Source organism: Hyperolius riggenbachi, chromosome 1 (genome assembly GCF_040937935.1).
Source record: "Hyperolius riggenbachi isolate aHypRig1 chromosome 1, aHypRig1.pri, whole genome shotgun sequence".
NCBI lineage: Eukaryota > Metazoa > Chordata > Amphibia > Anura > Hyperoliidae > Hyperolius > Hyperolius riggenbachi.
The window spans coordinates 121671699-121692650 of record NC_090646.1 but is presented as its reverse complement, the minus strand read 5'-3'; the positions used below and the strand labels follow the sequence as shown (position 1 = coordinate 121692650).

The 20952-nt window shown below is 43.5% G+C and overlaps 1 protein-coding gene across 1 annotated transcript in view; it reads right to left on the bottom strand.

Annotated features, from left to right (window-relative positions):
* Positions 1-20952, bottom strand: part of KLB (klotho beta) — a 53685-nt gene that overhangs the window by 10839 nt on the left and 21894 nt on the right. The window contains exon 2 of the mRNA XM_068268088.1: positions 1798-2305. Coding sequence (XP_068124189.1) covers positions 1798-2305 — 508 coding nt within the window. The remainder of the gene's footprint in view (positions 1-1797; positions 2306-20952) is intronic.

Below are 20952 nucleotides of genomic sequence, written 5' to 3'. Positions count from 1 at the left end.
AAAAAAAAAGTCTAAAATACCAAATGCGGTATTTTCCCAACTTGTATTTTCTTCCGCACAGCCTTTGATGAATTGAAGCCAATGTATGATGGTCAGTATAGGTCCATCATTCTAAGACTTGACACAGAGCACTATGAAGCCTATGGCTAGTCTTGTTTACATATCTCCAATCACGCAACTAATGCTACATATAGACATTGAATGTTGCTGGAAATGATAGTTTGTGATCATTTTGAGTGATTCTATACAGGTTGCTACTTGGCTTTCTGTTGTGGAGAGAAAAGGAGGGGGCGGGGGGTTGAGCACACTGAGCAGGAGGCACCCAGCTGCAGAAACTACAATACAGTTGGACAAGGAGGATTAACCACAGAGGATTATTGAAGAACAGGCTAACAACTTTGGGGTACACCTGTACTTAACTACTTTGGCCTTTTGGACGTATAGCTAATCGCGCGCGTGCACACATGCTCCCGCCCACGGTTTGTTACCCAGGGAATCAATGAATCGGGACATGGTGCCCGATCACTGATCCCTTTCCCCATCAGAAAAAGTGACGGCTTCTCTCGGAAGCCTCACTCTTTCTGCCTGTCACGTCCCCCCTACATCCCTCTATGTGTACATGTTACGTAATGTAAACAAACTCATGGCTGCCATCTTGTGGCCAAATAGTAAAACTACATCTATATTAAAAAAAAAAAAAAAAAAAAACCAAACACATATTTACATAAAAAAATTACTATTTACATCCCACCCTCCCAAAAATACCCAAATAAAATGTTTAATAAAAAAAAAACATTACAATAATAAAAAAAAAACATAAATATTTACCTAAGGGTCTAAACTTTTTAAATATTCATGTAAAGATGAAATATTTCTATTTTTTTTTTATTATGAATGGGAGGTGAAAGTTGCTTGGATGCATAAAGTGAAACACGACTGAGGGCTGAAGTGGTTAAACTAGCTTTTCACCCAACATGGTTATTAAAGTGTACCAGAGTCGAGATAAATTAAAAGTGTTATACATATCTGAGGCTTCCAACAGCCCCATGCGTACGGATCACTCCCACATCGCCGTCCCCAGTCTCCTCCCTCTTCGATACTGGGTCCCGTAACTTCAGCCAGTCGCGGCCAGTCTGTGCAAAATAAGTACGCCCTCTACGTATCTCTCCAGCAGCAGCTAGAGAGATGTATAAAACTTTTAGTTTATCTCAGCTCTGGTTTCCGTTAAATTCTACTATGTAACTTTCAGCAATTCTCACAATGGTTTGATTTCACCAGTTCAGATTTGCAGAATTTCTTAAAGTGTACCTGAGGCAAAAATAATGAAAAAAAAATAGATACTTACCTAAGAAGGGGGAAGTCTCTGGATCTTGCAGAGGCTTCCCATGCCCTCCTAGCCCCACTGTTGCCATGCACAAACCCCTGAAAGTAGTCCAACAAAAGCTAGTCAGATTTCTGATCACGACCTTGCTCCTCTTCATGCACGAGTTTACGGTCTCTGCACAGCCGCACTGTGCTACTGCGCAGGCACAACCACGCTTGTGTATAAAGAGAAGCGTGATCTGATCTTCAGGAGGGACCTGGGCAGGCGTGGTGGTCTCCAAGAGGGCACAGGAAGCCTCTTAAGTTTCCAGAGGCTTCAATCTTCTTAGGTAAGTATCTAGATTTTTCACCATAGGGTTGCCTCTAGTTTACTTTAAGTTTTCCAATGATCTGCAGCTTTGGAGAACTTTTGAAAATCAGGCCTATTGTGTGATTTTAACACATGGAACTAAAGCAAATATAATGTGTATCTACCTTGTAGGACATCATTGATAAACTTCTTCATGATGTACAGCGTAGTAGTGTCTTCTGTTCTGATGTTGCTATTGGAGAACCAGCCATTTTCCATGATTAGGATCCTGGGATTGTTATATTCCAATTTAATCCAGTTCATTACTCCTCTCAAATGAATGGAGACCCTTCCTGAATTGCCATCATTTGAGTGCTTGAAGTTATTTGGTCCAAAGGAGAAAGCAAAAAAGTCTGCTGTCCCTTGGATGTACTTTTTCTCATTCTCAGAGAACTTAGGCAAAATAGAGCCATACTTGGTCTTGAGACTCTCAGGATAATCACCATCGGTGAAAATAGGTTTTGCGAAGCGTCCAAGTACAGCTTCCAAGGACCACTGACACATATCAATAACTGAAGGGTCAGTGTTTCTTTTTTCTGGCTCTAACCAATGGGATCCCAGGGTCACAGACAGGTACCCCTTCTGTAGGTGGCGGAAATGGGCATTATAGGTGTGCCAAACCATAGCGTGAGCCTGGAATGGAAAAGCAAATCAGATTTATTATTATTATTAGAGTATACAAGGAAATAGTCATTGTTCATACTCGTTACATACATATTCTTACTTCATTATTCATACTGAGGATAAGGAGCGCCATTTTATTAAGGTCTATCTTGATGTTCCAATGTCAGTTGTGGTTGATCCCTAAGGGCTTGATTCACAAAGCGGTGCTAACTGTTAGCACGCCTGTGAAAACCCCCTTAGCACGTCTAAACAAGCTTTTCGGGCATAAAACTTTATGCGCGTAAAACTTTACGCGCGTACTGCACAGAGCACAGGGCCCTCCGCACGAAGTGCCCATTAAAGCCTATGGGACTTAGCGCGTGTAAAACTTTGCGCCCGTAAAACTTTGCGCGCGCAAAGTTAGCGCGCGATCTGATTGAGAAATCCGATGCTAACCTACTTAGCACCCTGGTTAGCACGTCTAAAGACTTTAGACGTGCTAAGTAGGTTAGCACCGCTTTGTGAATCAAGCCCTAAATCTGCATACTTAGAAATAATGGTCACTGTCCCCTGATTCTTATTATTATTATGTATTTATATTATGTATTATGTATTTATATATTATATATATATATAGTGCTGACATCTTCCACAGTGCTTTACAGAGTACATAGTCTTGTCACTAACTGTCTCTCGGAGGGGCTCACAATCTAATCCCTACCATAAATTAGTGTGACTTGGTGTCTATTTTGAAGGTGTTCCAATAAAGTTTTTGTATTTTTGGATTTGAGGTCTTATGTTACCTTCTTTACCTCTCATATTAGCTAATCCCTACCATAGTCATACGTCCAGCATAGCCTAGGGCCGATTTAGGGGAAAGCCAATTATTTTATCTGTATATTTTTCAGATGTGGGAGGAAAAAGGCGTGCCAAGAGGAAACCCACGCAGACATGAGGAAAACATACACTGTGCTTCTTATAAATATAACCAACCAAGCTCCTTGAGAGAGGTGGTTTCATATTAAGGTCATTATATAATCATAAATAAGGGTCATGTTTCTAATGCACAGCGCATATGGATGCTTACCAGGCTGCTTCAACTAACTGAATATTCATTGCGGTGGACCATATTTCTACCCGGCACTCTAGTACTTACTAAAAGGTACTCTAGTTTCCTCCCACATCCTATATACATTCTGATAAGTTAATTGGATCCCCACGAAAATGCCTGATACACACGATGCAATTTCCCATCAGAAAGACGGGTCAAATTGATTATTTCCAACAGTTCTGATCTGATATCCGATTGATTTTCCAATTTTCCAAATTATTTTCCGATCACCCCAATACAAAAAAAAAATCTAACTAGCGTTTTGTGACTACAAGTGAGAACAGGCCCTTAGGGCCCTTTTCCACTAGCAATCGCTAGCGTTCACGCTGAATGCTAGCGATTGCTGAATCGCAATTACCGGCGATTCCCCGACGTTCGCGGCCGCGATTTTGCTATGCTATGCACTGATGAATAAATAAACATGATGAATAAAATGTATAATGGTTACCAAAACACAAAAGGGGGAGAGAACCCTGCCCTTGCGGGCTTACAATCTAAAGGGGATGGGGGGAAACAAGAGGAGGGGTAGTATGCAGCAAATATATAGAGGCTGTGTGTTTTAGGACACCTAGTAGGAGTGCAATTTGGTCTTAGGACAAAGGGAAGTGGCCTAGGGTAGCGCATATGCTTGTCGGAACAAGTGTGTTTTTAGAGAGCGTTTAAAGGCAACAAAGGTTGGCGAGTGACGGATGTGTTGTGGGAGGGCATTCCAGAAGAGGGGTGAAGCGCGTGCGAAGTCTTGTAAGCGTGAATGTGAGGAGGTGATTCTAGAGGAGGACAACAGAAGATCATGTGCCGATCTGAGATTGCGATTGGGTTTGTATCTGGAAATTAGTGAGGATATGTACCGGGGAGAGAGATTGTGGAGAGCTTTGTAGGTTAGGGTTAGAAGTTTGAACTGAATCCTCTGGTTAATTTGCAGCCAGGGAGGAGCTTGACAAAGAGGGTCGGCAGAGGAAGATCGAGAAGAAAGATGAATGAGACAAGCAGCTGAGTTCAGTACCGACTGGAGCGGTGCCAGTCTGTTAGAAGGTAGTCCACAGAGTAGTATGTTGCAGTAGTCCAAACGAGAAATTATGAGAGCATGTATTAACATTTTAGTTGTGTCTTGAGTGAGAAAAGGACGGATGCAAGATATGTTTTTGAGTTGGAGATGGCAGAAGCTGGTTATGGAGTGAACATGAGGAATAAAAGAGAGAGATGAGTCGAATATTACCCCCAAGCACCGAGCTTTGGGAACTGAAGTTATGGGAGTGTTATTAACATTTATTGTTACTTCAGGCAGGGAGGTGGACAGAGACGGTGGAAAAATTATTAGTTCAGTTTTACTCATATTAAGTTTTAGGAAGCGAGAGGACATGAAGGAGGATATAGCAGACAAGCAGTCAGGAACACGTTTAAGGAGGGAGTTAAGATCTGGGGCAGAGAGGTACAGTTGTGTATCGTCTGCATAGAGGTGGTATTGAAACCCGAATGAGTTGATTAAATCACCAAGACCGTGCATGTAGATGGAAAAGAGGAGAGGAGCAAGGACAGAGCCTTGGGGAACCCCGACAGACAAAGCATGAGGAGAAGAGATCTGATCTGAGTAGAAGACTGTGAAGGACCTTCCAGAGAGGTAGGAAGATAACCATGTGAGAGCAAGGCCCTTTATTCCTACATTTGAAAGTATTTGTAGGAGTAAGGTGTGGTCGACAGTATCAAATGCTGATGACAGGTCAAGAAGGATGAGTATGGAAAATTGACCTTTGGATTTAGCTGTAAGAAGGTCATTGGCCACTTTGGTAAGGGCTGTTTCCGTGGAGTGGTTAGAGCGAAAGCCAGACTGGAACTGATCAAGTAGGGAGTTAGCAGATAAATAATGGCTTAATTCTGCATGTATATGGCGTTCAAGTAGTTTGGATGCAAATGGGAGAAGTGAGACGTAGTAGGCGAGTGTGGTAGGATCTAGAGATGTTTTTTTAAGTAGTGGTGTCACAACAGCCTTTTTGAGTGGCGACGGAAAGATGCCAGTAGAGAGGGACAGGTTAAATAGCGTTGTTAGTGCAGGCAAAAGGGATGAGGATAACTGCGGAATGAAATGGGAGGGAATAGGATCCAAAGAACAGGTGGTTAGATTAGCTTTGGAAATTACAGATGGTATGGTAGGGATGGTATGGTAGGGATTAGATTGGGAGCTCCTCAGAGGGACAGTCAATGACTTGACAGTAAAGGTCTGATGAAAATTATTATTATTATTTATTGGATTTATATAGTGCCAACATATTACGTTGCGCTTGACAATAAATAAGGTTACAGACAATGATAATAGGGGTGACATACAACACAATACAGGTAATAAGCAGTAAAGGTGGCCACAAACGATCCAATTTCTAGTGAAAAGTCCGATAAGATAATTCTGATAGGATTGGTTGTAAATAATATCTGTTGATGGGCACTAACGATTATAAAAACCGTCTGATTGGATTTTTGTTGAACCAAAATTTGGATTTTCTTGTCTGTTGTGCTAGATAGGAAGCAAAGATTGGTTAGTTAATGGTGTAGTGAACAATGTGTATTTCACTTCTGATCAGAATTATCTGATGGCTCAAACAATGTTTTGCTAGAAGTTAGACCTTAGTGGCCACCTTCAGATACACAATGCCAGATCATACATTGGCGTACCAGCCCCAAGTAATACAGGTTCACGTTCTTCTGTGAGCAGAATATACAATCCAGTGGCTGCATAAACATATAATATTATTAAAAATTATGACGACAACACAATAAGGTTTTTAATTAAGTCTAGTGCAAAAAAAAAAAAGCTAGATCAAAAAGAAATCAGAAAATCAGAAATAAGGTAGTTACCTAAAGCATCCTTTCAGGTTTCATCTGTTAACTACTTAAGGACTGAGCTAATTGAAATCTACACCCTGTTTTGGTGGTCACGTGGCTTGCAGGGCATAGATTTTAATTAGCCACCGCTGCGCGCATCTGTCGCTCCCGCCGATCTCGTCGCTTAATCCCCGCCGTCTGTCGCCGCAGCTCACCGGCTCTGCCTGTCTCTATGACGGCAGAGCTCTGTGAGCAGGACAGGAGCTGATTTAATTGGCTCCTGGCTGTGTCTTTCAATGTAAGCCGCTCCCATTGGCTTACATTAAAAGACAGGGTCAGGAGCCAATGGTCCTTAAGGGGGCAGAGACCGCTGGTACTTAAGTGGTTAAAGGGAACCTTAACTGAGAGGGTTATGACTGTCTCCTTTTAAACAATACCAGTTGCCTGGCAGTCCTGCTGATCTCTTTGGCTGCAGTAGTGGCTGAATCACACACCTGAAACAAGCATGCAGCTAATCCAGTCTGACTTCAGTCAGAGCACCTGATTTGCATGCTTGTTCAGGGGCTGTGGCTAAAAGTATTAGAGACACATGATCAGCAGGAGAATCAGGCAACAAGGTATTATTTTAAAAGGAAAAATCCATATCCTTCTCAGTTTAGGTTCCCTTTAAATAACAGAAGGTTTCTGATTGTAGGCATGTTGGTTAAAGGACAACTGAAGTGAGTGGTATATAAAGGCTGCCATATATATTTCCTTTTAAGCAAAACAAGTTTCCTGGCTTTCCTGCTGATCCTCTGACTCTAGTACATTTAGCCATAGACCCTGAACAAGCATATGCAGATCAGGTGTTTCTCACATTATTGTCCGATCTGAAGAGATTAGCTGCATGCTTGTTTCTGGTGATGTTCAGACACTACTGCAGCCAAATAAACCAACAGGGCTGCCAGGCAACTGGTATTGCTTAAAATGAAATAAATATGTCAGCCTCCATATACCTCTCACTACAGTTGTCCTTTAAAGTTACCCTTCTGCCTCCCTTCATAAATCAGTCTGTCCTCCTTCTAATCTGAAGGTATAGAAAGGGAAATCCATAAGAAAATTGTTAGTGTTTTTTAGAGAAATGCCTTTAATTTGAGTTGCATATTATATATTTCTAACATTCAGTGACCCCTCCGCCCCCCCCCCCCCCCCAAGCTTGTACCTCCCAGGCAGATTTACTAAGTCTGTCACTCCCAAATAATAGCTTTCTTCTTGCTGTATTCACTGTAACTTAAAGAGGAACTCCAGTGAAAATAATGTAATAAAAAAGTGCTTCATTTTTACAATAATTATGTATAAATGATTTAGTCAGTGTTTGCCCATTGTAAAATCTTTCCTCTCCCCGATTTACATTCTGACATTTATCACATGGTGATATTTTTCTGCTGCCAGGTGATGTAGCTGCTGCATGCTTTTTTGGCAGTTGGAAACAGCTGTAAACTGCTATTTCCCACAATGCAACAAGGTTCACAGACAGGAAACTGCCAGGACCATGGTCCTCAGTTTCCTGTGGGAGGGGTTTCACCACAATATTAGCCATACGGAGCCCTCTGATGATCTGTTTGTGAAAAGGAATAGATTTCTCATGTGAAAGGGGGTTTCAGCTACTGATTGGGATGAAGTTCAGGTCTTGGTCCCGGTTCCTCTTTAAATACAAATCCCTCTACCCAGTGGCGTAGCTAAGGAGCTGTGGGCCCCGATGCAAGTTTTACAATGGGGCCCCCCAAACACTCTATACATAACAATTGATAAGACGCACTAAAACCTGCCAATGGCAACTACAGTGTCAGAGGTGCAGGAAGGGGATAGGGAACAGTTTGTTAATGATTACTACTATTCAAAGCATCTTTAGCAGGGCCGGTTTAAGCAACAATAGGGCCCCAGGGCAAAATAAACCTGGGGGGCCCCCCAACATATACCCCGGAACAAAAATCGGCATTAAGGGACCTTTTTTGCAGCTGATATAGTCATGGTGTGAAGTCCCAATCGGTCGGAGCTCCACATTCTGGCTATCCCAGCCTGCATGGGGAACAAGGGGTTAAAAAGTTTCAGGAGGGGGGACCCCACATAATTTTTTTTTTTAAATTCCCGCACTCTAAACATAAAAAAAAAATTGGGAAAATAGGAAAAAATGCCAGGGATCTTCATGCAGCCATATTGCAGCTGTATAGCGATCCCTGGCCAAAGCGCTGCGGCTGCGTATAGACCCCCTGGAAACCCCGTCAGGAAATTTACTGCGCTTTCGTTTGATGCATGTAAAATTACACTACCGTTAGGTTTGCTACTAAAAGTGACATTTACCGCATTTAAAAGTATACTTTTTTCCTTCTAAACTTTAAAATCGATTTTCTCAAAAACTATAACGTCTTTTTGAAAAATTGTTTTTTCGTCTTATTCCTAATGATCTCCTTAACATATCCTGCAAATTTAGGGTTTCTAGCATTTATGGTGGATTTGCTATTAACCGTTAAAGTCGACAGGTTTTTAAATGTGTGTTGTTTTTTTCCTTTGAAACTTTAAAATCGATTTTCTCAAAAACTATAAGGCCGATTTGCAAAAAAATTTTTTCCTCTTGTAGCCACTGGGGGCCCCTACAAGCTCTGGGGCCCTGGGGCAGCTGCCTCCTTTGCCTTAATGGTAGCGCCGGCCCTGATCTTTAGAAGTGATTATTATGAGCACGGGACCGATAGAGAGCTAATAATGCAGTTGAGGGAGGGCCCCTAGGGCCTCGAGGCGGTCGCAACCTCTGCAACCCCAATTGCTCCACCCCTGCCTCTACCCCTGCAGCCTTCACCGTAGAGATCTGCCTGTTGTGCCTATGACTAAAAACACTCCTACTGGCAGCACTATAGCAAAAATGCTAAACTATTGCCTTGGTTGACTAACATCTAGGACATGTTGTCTTTTGCCAGATTTTGCCAGTCTAATAGGCAAAAACGTCACAAGAAAAATATTTTCCATGCACCTGCTTGGCAGCATGTAAGTGACAACCTGTGCGGGAAATGAATTAAAGTAAACCATTCCTGGTTGCTAAGAAAAGACACATAATGAATGTTCTGTAGTATTGGATCTCATTGCACTACTGACTGCTATTTAATAGTTTGTCTTTATCAAAGCCAAATGTTTGCTTAATAGCAAGCAAGCGTGCTGAATCAATAATGAACACTGCGATTTTGCCTTGTGACGCTACCATTCCAGCTGACATTTTCCCAACCATCGATGGGTAAATGAGTTTGGTGGTTAATCTAAAACCACAGACCGTTGCTTGCTAGGTGTGATGCAGGATTGGAAAGAATCCTGAGATTACGTACATTAGGACTTTCTGAAGAAAAGGTCATATGCAGGTGTAACCTGATGCTAAATACACAGGGATAACAACATATCCTGAAGCCAGTCATTATCTGTTCAGATACTTAAGGTGGCCAAACATCAGCCGACCAACCAACCAATCGGCCATCCAATTCGATTGTTATAATCGAATTGGAGGAAAATTGGTGCTGCCAAGTGCATGCCCGACTGACAAAGCGACCAATTTCGGGACGCTATGCGCCGCTAGCGTGTATGCGGATGTTACCCGGCGAGATGGACAGACACCATGCGGAAGCTGCTACAGGACAGGTAATATATAAATGCATACACTACATACAAATGGGACAAAACTACATTTTGGGGGCACCGCGGGGCAGACGCGGCGGACTCAGCCAATTCCCTGATGATTTCATGCTGAAATCGGATGGGAATCGCCCTGTAGTGTATGCGCAGCTTCGACCAAGAGACAAATTTATCTCTAAGCAGATTTGATTAGAGATAAATTTGTCTCTTGGTCGAATCTGCCCATAATCTTCTGATGTACTGTATGGCCACCTTAAAGGAATACTTAAGGCAAAAAAAAAAAAATGACATTTACTCACCTGGGGCATCCCTCAGCCCCCCGAAGCTGGATGGAGCCCTCGCAGCCCCGCTCCGATCGTCCTGTCCCCGCCGGCGGCTACTTCCGGTTCGGCGACAGCCGCCGACAGGCTGGGAACGCGGCTGATTTTCCGCGTTCCCAGCCGCTGCTATCACCCTCTATGCTGCTATAGCATCTATATATACGCTATAGCAGCATAGAGGGTGATAGCAGTGGCTGGGAACGCGGAAAATCAGCCGCGTTCCCAGCCTGTCGGCGGCTGTCGCTGAACCGGAAGTAGCCGCCGGCGGGGACAGGACGATCGGAGCGAGGCTGCGAGGGCACCATCCAGCTTCGGGGGGCTGAGGGATGCCCCAGGTGAGTAAATGTCATTTTTTTTTTGCCTTAAGTATTCCTTTAAAGGCCTGTACCCACATTAGATTAAAGTTGAATTGGATGATAACGACCAGCTCTGCTAATAATCCGTCGTGTGTACAGCAGTCCTCACCACACAACATCTTCTGCCGCCCACACATAACAACAGAATGCGTCGTCAGCACCGTCGGGCAACATCAATACAGTGTGTGTATGGGCCTTTAAACTAAGCATGCGCAGGTTAACAAGCAATCAATTATTCCCTGATTAGAACCTGATTGGGGAACAAGAAACAGTCTACCACTCAAATTCGATCAGTTTTCAAAACAAATCTGAGTGTGAATCATTCAAAGCACTACCTCTGTTAACTTTGTGCCCCTCAATGCAGTACAAAGTTATGCTACCATCAATCCCCAGCCACCACTCCTCCCAGCCACATGTGGAAAATGTACCATTGCCATTGTGAGCATGTCTTTCATTCAGCTGCCCAAAATCAATTCAAAGTTTAATGATTGGTTAAGTAGATTATTGTCAGCCAAACAGATAAATGTCTGCACTTGAGAATCAATGTCAATTCAAAAAGCTGCCAAAGCACAAGTCCTCAGAGGAGACCTTTTCAATGTAACCTGGCACAGAGCGTTGGCTCTAATCTTGTATTCCAACACCCATCAACGTGTAAGCTTACCAAGTTCAAAGAAAAACCCAAATTATAAGTTCTGAACATTTCTGTTACCACCACAGCTTAATTGATATAGTTTCTCTCCCACGACCTCTGTCACTAGAGTTGGGCCGAACGGTTCGCCTGCGAACGGTTCCATGCGAACTTCAGTGGTTCGCGTTCGCGTCCCGCAGGCGAACTTTTGCGGAAGTTCGGTTCGCCCCATAATGCACCATGAGGGTCAACTTTGACCCTCTACATCACAGTCAGCAGGCCCAGTGTAGCCAATTAGGCTACACTAGCCCCTGGAGCCACTCCCCCCCCTACTAAAAGGCAGGCAGCGCAGCGGCGACCATTACGGTCACTCGTGTGCCTGCATTAGTGAGAGTAGGGCGAGCTGCTGCACACTTTCTCTCATAGGGAAAGATTAGTTAGGCTTAGCTTGTCCCTGGCTGCATACCTGTTCTGTGAACCCACCACTGCATACCTGTACTGTGAACCCACCAATGCATACCTGTTCTGTGAACCCACCACTGCATACCTGTTCTGTGAACCCACCACTGCATACCTGTTCTGTGAACCCACCACTGCATACCTGTTCTGTGAACCCACCACTGCATACCTGTACTGTGAACCCACCACTGCATACCTGTTCAGTGAACCCACCACTGCATACCTGTTCAGTGAACCCACCACTGCATACCTGTTCAGTGAACCCACCACTGCATACCTGTTCTGTGAACCCACCACTGCATACCTGTTCTGTGAACCCACCACTGCATACCTGTACTGTGAACCCACCACTGCATACCTGTTCAGTGAACCCACCACTGCATACCTGTTCAGTGAACCCACCACTGCATACCTGTTCAGTGAACCCACCACTGCATACCTGTTCTGTGAACCCACCACTGCATACCTGTTCTGTGAACCCACCATTGCATACCTGTTCTGTGAACCCACCACTGCATACCTGTTCTGTGAACCCACCACTGCATACCTGTTCTGTGAACCCACCACTGCATACCTGTTCTGTGAACCCACCACTGCATACCTGTACTATGAACCCACCACTGCATACCTGTTCAGTGAACCTGCCACTGCATACCTGTACTGTTCAGTGAACCTGCCACTGCATACCTGTACTGTTCAGTGAACCCGCCACTGTATACCTGTTCTGTTCAGTGAACCCGCCACTGTATACCTGTTCTGTTCAGTGAACAGTTTGGTGTGTCAGTGTGAAGCAGTACCTTAATTACACTACCTGATTGATGTATACACATGCAAGATGTTTTAAAGCACTTTAGGCCTGTCATTTAGCATTCAATATGATTTCTGCCCTTAAAACGCAGCTTTGCGTCAAATCCAGATTTTTCCCGGGGACTTTTGACGTGTATCCCACTCCGCCATGCCCCCCTCCAGGTGTTAGACCCCTTGAAACATCTTTTCCATCACTTTTGTGGCCAGCATACATTTTTTTTTTTCAAAGTTCGCATCCCCATTGAAGTCTATTGCGGTTCGCGAACTTTAACGCGAACCGAACCTTCCGCGAAAGTTCGTGAACCCGGTTCGCGAACCTAAAATCGGAGGTTCGGCCCAACTCTATCTGTCACTCCCACCTTCAACACATCCAAACAAGCTTCAGGGATTTCGTATGTTAAAGTATGATTAAAGCTCTAAGTATATACCGTTTGGTATTTACACCAAATATTTATTTGCTCCTTATGAGCATAAATCCATAAAATACAGTACCAGACTAAAAATTCCACTTACTCCAAGCATCACAAAGCCCCTGATGATACGCACGCAAAACCAGTCGGGTGGAATTGATACTAGACAAGTTGACGGTGCCTACCTGCTTTTTATCAAATTGTGGTTCACATTTACTGGGTCCCTGTGATAAGTACCTATAATTAAGTGGAATTTTTAATCTAGTACTGTATTTTATTGATTTATGCTCGTAAGGAGCAAATAAATATTTGGTATAAATCCCAAACACTTCACACTTATGGTGCCCATAGACGATACAATAAAAAGGTTTGATTTTCCCGTTTATTCAGTCCAAATGATCGAATCGAATGAAAGTTGAAAATATTTTTTTTTTCGATCAAGAAATTCAAACGATTATCCGTTTTTTTTCAAGAAAAGTCTGATCGGACATGATGGAAAAATCTTTATATTCGGTCTAACGGAATAATCGAACTAAATTATATAATCAAAATAAAATGAAAAATTGTACCATGCACTTTTAGAGCTTCAACCATGATTTTGCATATGAAATCCCTGCAGCTTGATTGGATGTGCTGCAGCTGCTGGTAGGAGTTACGTAGGACATGGTAGTGAAACTATATAGATTCAGCTGTGGTGGCAAAAGAAACGTTCACACCTTATAATGTGAGTCTTTCTTTGAACTTGTAAGCCTACACTTTGATGGGTGTTGGTGGTGGACCTATAATACAAGATTAGCTCAGAGGCTTTGTGCAAGATGAAGAAGATCAGTGGCAGAGTCAATCAAAGAGGTTTAATATTCTGGAAATATTGACCCATGTTTGACCATTTTAAAATAAACCGGGTGATGAGTTTATCTATACCATAATGTGTATTATAATACAGGGGCAAACCCAGGATTTTCACGGAGGGGATTCCTGAAAGGTTTTCCTCAGCTATGCACAATACAGTATAATAATATGGTAGGACATCATGTTGGGTACACATAATGCAATTTCCTGTCTGACCGAAAACAGGATAGATCAGGAACAATTTGTATACAGATAATAATGAGGACAGCCGACACTGGTAATGAAGGGGAAAGTGAAGCATTCACACAGTAGGGGCACAGGGCTGTGCACATACCTGACTCTTAAAAGAGTGGCTGGATAGTGTAATGGTTAAGGGCTCTGCCTCTGACACAGGAGACCTGGGTTCGAATCTTGGCTCTGCCTGTTCAGTAAGCCAGCACCTATTCAGTAGGAGACCTTAGGCAAGACTACCTAACACTGCTACTGCCTATAGAGCGCGTCCTAGTGGCTGCAGCTCTGTCGCTTTGAGTCCGCTAGGAGAAAAGCGCGATATAAATGTTCTGTGTTTGTTTGTTAAGTTCCCCAGAGCTGCTCCATGCTCTGTACACATGTTGCTGCTCCATGCTCTGTACACACGTTGCTGCTCCATGCTCTGTACACATGTTGCTGCTCCATGCTCTGTACACACGTTGCTGCTCCATGCTCTGTACACATGCTGCTGCTTTATCTAACTGTAGTCAACTGTAGCCGGGAAAGAAAGGGGGCAGTGATGTGAGCTGCAGGATACTTGCAAATATTCTGGTGTCTCAACTTGTGTCTTTTCCCAGACACTGCACTGGCCCTGGTCTGAGGGGGGATTCTGGGCATATGTAATCCCCCCCTGCGTTTGCCTATGATAATAAGCGGTTGTTGTGTAACTTGTTGTCTTAGTAGGCCAAATATTGGTTTTATGACAATTTGATCACAATCAGCTTGGAGTTTTTCTGCTGATGCCTCAGGCTGTAGGAATCCAGGGAATGTGATTTTTCTCTGTCCAGCTGGGTGAAGCTCTGTGCCTTTCAGTCATGTTCCTGTTACACATATGGCTGGAAGCTAGAGGTATGGGACTACAGCCCATTGCTCACTGACAACCAGCCACATACACAAAGACGGAGAAGGAGTTTGACAGCCAGCAGCTGTGAGCCTGGAAGGTGCTCTGGTCAACAGCAACAATATATGCCTGTTGGAACAGAACAAACAAAATGCTGGATCTTATCTCCATTGCCTAGTACTGAGGGGACTGGTGTGTTGTAATCTGAGTGCATTTTTTTCTTTAATGTAAACACTTAAGATGGTCCATTCAATACTTCATGGGTACATTTTGGCTACAGATACAATATTAATGATACTTCTATTCTCACTATTGCAAAATAACAACAACAAAAACAAAACAGCCTATGTTTCCATATGTGTGTTCTTGTCTAAAATATTATTTCTGAAGCCCATTGAGTTGAATGAGATCACTTACTGCTATCTCCGGTAGCAATAAAATGCATTTCCCCTCATTAGAAGAACATGCCATTACACACAATGCCCAGCTTGCTGTAAAGCCTGTATGTGTCAGGGCTTATCTGTACCACTACTTTTTATAGGGAAGAAGGAGGGAATTAAACACTTGGCCATACATTACTTCCTGTCTGAAGAGGAAGTCATATCTTGCCCTGTTTTTCGTTCCCAGTAAGACATCTGCCTCTTTATAGTTACCAAAAAAGTACTCACAAATGTGAGAAGACAGTTACTGGTTTCAGACCTATGATGATTTAATACTTACAGGGTCCTTGAAAAATATCACTGCCATGCTGGGGAGAGGTGATCAGACATGTACAATCTTTCGTGATTATTACTGACCTCATCTTACATGGATTATTTGCTTTGGAGGTGGCCTCCTAGCACTGTATTTTCATGACAGTGGATATCAGCAAAATGAATGAAACCATGATATTTTATTAATGGCCTTCCAGTTAACGCCTACCCAATCCTCAGCTCCTTCATCAATAACCTAATTGAATATCAGACTTTTACCCAACCTTTACCTGAAACTGCCCTCACTGGCACACTCATGACTAACACTGGTCAGGCCAGGTACACATTGCTCATGGGCATTGGCAGAGGGAATAAAGATACCCTTTTTAAATACACTGTGGGGGAAGGGTGCTGGGTATACATTTAATAAAGCTGCGTGTTTAGTAACTGATAGGTAGAATATCAGTAATGTTCTGTCACCAATATTCTACTATAAGCTTTGTGACAAAAGCTTTGTTTTTTCGCACTGGTTTCCAATCATTACCCTATCCATAAACAAACACCTTTTTTTCTCCATATTACCTAACCCTAACCTACCCTCTTCCCTCTTTTACAACCCCTATGGTTAACATTAATATCTACCTGACACTTCACCCTTACTCCCCTCCCAAGCAATCTCCTTCCTGAGCTCCTAACCTTCTCGCTTTGGCTATTAACTCTATCCTCCCCTACTTGATCCCCTCACACTATAACTAATATTAACCTTGGTGTCATTTGCCTTCTTAAAACAGAAGGAAATTTGCAATAATTCAGTTTATAAGTGAACATTTGTGGTTACCCACAATGCTCTACTGAATATGCAAATTATCCCTTTTCGCCCTTGTTAAGCCAATCAAGCATCCAGAACCGCTGGTGTATAGCAAGCTTATAGCTTTAAGTTTTACACAGCCTTATCAAACCCACATGTAGACAGCCTGTTTCGGACTTTTGGTGCTCATCAGTATATGGCAGGGATTGATAAAGCTGTATGAAATAGGGCTTGGATGAGAATTTTAACCTATAACCCTATCGCCCTGTGTAGATCTTGTCTGTATAATAGCTGATCCCTGGCTCCAATATCTGGAGAAATCTTTACCTTTTCTCAAACAGATCATCAGGGGGTCTGTATGGCTGATATGGTGGTGAAACCCCTCCTACAGTGTGATGTTATGACCATGGTTCTGACGGTTTGCTGTCTCTGAACCTCATTGTATTATGGGAAATAACGTATTTTTCCAACTGCCAGGCAAGCAATATCTTCCTCTGTGAATCGAACTCTCCATTATGAACATTTTGTACAGATCGCCTGCAGAACTAAAGATGGCCCCACCTGTGATCAATTTTAGAATGTAAATCAGGGAGAGGAAAGATTTTACAATGGGCAAACACTGACGAAATAATCTATAAATTAATATTGTAAGCAATAAGCAATTGTATTAATTATGTAATTTTCACTACAGTTCCTCTTTAAACACTTCTGAATGTGACATCTTTTGAATCTCAACATTTTAGAAGGTATAAATTACAATTGTTATTCCTGTCTTGAGGCTCAAACCACAATATCAAAAGTAATTTGTGTTGTGTGACCACAACGGAGACACTCCACCAAGATCTAAATCAATATAGACTGCAACCAAACCCGTCTTTACATGTAACAGAATAGTGTCAGAACGTGCCCTGCCTGGAGTGAGAACCATACTGGTTCAGCAGGTGCATGGTCAAGGTTCACTGATAGGTGCTATCTTGCTATTAGTACATTGGTCTGCCTTTCCAAGTCTCAAAGGAACATGTATAAATGCAAGCAAGAGCTGGAAATACAGCATGCATGTAACACTTTTTTTTACACTATTTTACAAAGGATATTTTATTTTGCTTTTAAAAGCTTCTATCAAAGAAGTGTGATTTTAAAGTACTTTAATTAGTATATTGATTCACAGAAAAAAAGGGACATTTTTATTCTACATAATGTGTATGTTAATATAAATAGAAAGGTAGGGAGGCGTCAAGGGGCGATGATTATATAAGGTAAAACTAACCATGCATGCACAGGAAATTTAACCACTTCAGGATTCTGCGTATGCTTAACTACGCCCCTGAATCCTGAAGTGGATTGCATGGAAACAGCCGCTCGTATGATGTCAGTTCACGGAGGGTGTCTCCGTGAACACCCTGCGAGCCGCCGATCGCGGCTCGCAGGGTAAATGTAAACACATGGGGAAGATCTTCCCCGGTGTTTACATGTATACGGCGCTGCTACGCAGCAGCGCCGAAGAGGAGATCTAAAGCCTATCCCATCAGGCGCAGGACGGAAATCCGTCCTGCGCCGCTCACAGGGGGAGGGAGAGGGAGGGAAGGGGAAGAAGGCCAGGAAGCGCTGCAGAGGGGGGCTTTGAAGAGCCCCCCCCCCGCAAGCGCAAGCAGCCAGCGGCGATCAGACCCCCCCCCCCCAGCAGGACATCCCCCTAGTGGGGAAAAAAGGGGGGAAGTCTGATCGCCCTGGCTGCTAGCTGATCGGTGCTGCGGGCTGGAGAGCCCACGCAGCACCGATCATCAAAAATACCCCTGGCACAGAAGTGGTTAAGCTTTGGAAAACGAAACACACATTGATTTTGTTCGATTTCACACTGAAAATATTGCTGCTGCTAGGAGGGCTATTCCTGGATCTAATCCGACATGGCATAAACCCCTTTTAGATCAAAGTGTGGGACCTATGGTGCATACACACATCCAATTTTGATTGGCAAATCAATGACAAATTTTACCACCTCTATGTAAAAAGGCACACAGCCTTTGAATATCCTGGAAGTGGTAAAATGGGCCAACCACTGTACCATCAAAATTGGATGTGTGTATGCACTCTAAAGCCAGGTACACACTTTCAATTATAATTGGCCAATCACTGACCAATTTTACCACCTCCATGTAGTATGAGGGTTTGCCTACACAATTTGCTCATAGTATTCAATATCTGTTGACCCTCATTCTACACGGAGGTGGTAAAATTGTTCAGTGATTGAACAATCAAAATTGAAAGTGTGTAACGGACTTAAAGGGAAGGTTCAGGGTGGCTGTTAAAAAAATAAAAATGCCCATCCACTTACCTGGGGCTTCCTCCAGCCCGTGGCAGCCAGGACGTGCCCTCGGCGCCGCTCCGCAGGCTCCCGGTCCCCTCCGGTGGCCGACCCGACCTGGCCAGGCCGGCTGCCAGGTCGGGCTCTTCTGCGTTTCAAAATGCGCCTCACGGGGGTGCGCTGATGTCATCGGACGTCCTCCGGGCTGTACTGCGCAGGCGCAGTAGTTCTGCGCCTGCGCAGTACAGCCCGGAGGACGTCCGATGACGTCAGCGCGCCCCCGTGAGGCGCATTTTGAAACGCAGAAGAGCCCGACCTGGCAGCCGGCCTGGCCAGGTCGGGTCGGCCACCGGAGGGGACCGGGAGCCTGCGGAGCGGCGCCGAGGGCACGTCCTGGCTGCCACGGGCTGGAGGAACCCCCAGGTAAGTGGATGGGCATTTTTATTTTTTTAACAGCCACCCTGAACCTTCCCTTTAAAGCCTGGCACACACTTTCAATTCCAATCGCTGACCAATTTTACCACCACCATGTAGTATGAGCGTTTACCTGCTCAATCTGGTCTAATTTGACTTGAATATCAGTTGACCCTCATACTACATGGCGATGGTAAAATTGGTCAGTGATTTGCCAATTATAATTGAAAGTGTGTACTTAGCTTAAGTCTGACCCAATGTAAGTGCTATATTGGAAAGGGTTAACGGCTGTGTTTTGAGTGTGAATGTACTGTACACTGTTATACAAGCTGTACACTGTCTATGCTGTGTCATATTTTCAGGGTTCAGTCTCCATGAAAAGATATATATATATAATAGAGTAAGTGCCTCAACCTTCAAGCAAGAAGAAGAAGTAGCTCCCTGCCCCCAGGGCCGGTCCAAGCAAGAAGGGGCTGATCCAAGCAAGAAGAAGAAGTAGTGTCATATCAAACCAAGGGCAAAGAGGGATAATTTGCATATTCAGTAGCAGTGCATTGTGGGTAACCACAAATGTTCACTTATAGCTGAATTATTGCAGATTTGCTTCTGTTTTAAGAAGGAAAATTACACCAAGCTTTGCTTTTTTTAGTAGGAGGGCTTTTTGGTCTCTTTTATCCTCCTATACATTCTTAGTAGTTTGGGTCACCCTGAGCTGCTTGGTTACTCTGTTGTACTGGTCCAGCCCTATCTCATACAGCCTTATCAAGCCCTGCTATGTACTGATGAGGACCAAATGGCTGAAATAGGCTGTCACATGTGGGTTTGGTATGGCTGTGTAAAACTTAAAGCTATAGGCTTGCTTGAATTACCAAGGGTGAAAAGGAATAATTTGCATATTTAGTAGTGTAGTGGTGCATTGTGGGTAATCACAAATGTTCACTTAGGCCTGGTGCACACCAAAAAACGCTAGCAGATTTTGAAACGCTTTTTCTTATTTTTCTGTAGCGTTTCAGCTAGCATTTTGCGGTTTTGGGAAGCGTTTTTGGTGTAGTAGCTTTCATGTATTGTTACAGTAAAGCTGTTACTGAACAGCTACCGTAACAAAAACGCCTGGCAAACCGCTCTGAAGTGCCATTTTTCAGAGCGGTTTGCGTTTTTCCTATACTTAACATTGAGGCAGAAATGCATCCGCAATCCAAAATCTGCAGCAGCCCGGGAGTATGCGTTTCTGCAAAACGCCTCCCGCTCTGGTGTGCACCAGCCCATTGAAATACATTACCCTAGCGGATCCGCACCCGCAAGCGGATCGCAAACAGCAGCCGAACCGCTCTGGTGTGCACTAGGCCTTATAGCTGAATTATTGCAGATTTTCTTCTGTTTTAAGAAGGCAAATTACACCAAGCTTTGATTTTTTTAGTAGAAGGTCTTTTTGGTCCCTTTTATCCACCTATACATTCCGAGTGGTTTGGGTCACCCTGAGCTGCTTGGTTACTCTGTTGTACTGGTCCAAGCCCTATCTCATACAGCCATATCTATCCTTACCCTATACAGATGAGGAACCAAAAGTCTGAAACAGGCTGTCACATGTGTGTTTGATATGACTGTGTAAAATTTAAAGCTATAAGCTTGCTATACACCAGTGGTTCTGAATGCTTGCTTGACTTACTAAGGGTGGAAAGGAATTATTTGCATATTTAGTAGCAGTGCATTGTGGGTAACCACACATGTTCACTTATAGCTGAATTATTGCATATTTCCTTTTGTTTTAGGAAGGCAAATTACACCAAGCTTAGCTTTTTTTAGTAGGAGGTCTTTTTGGTCCCTTTTATCCCCCTATACATTCCGAATGGTTTGGGTCACCCTGAGGTGCTTGGTTACTCTGTTGTACTGGTCCAAGCCCCATCTCATACAGCTGTATCAATTCCTGCCATGTACTGATGAGGACCAAAAGTCTGAAACAGGCTGT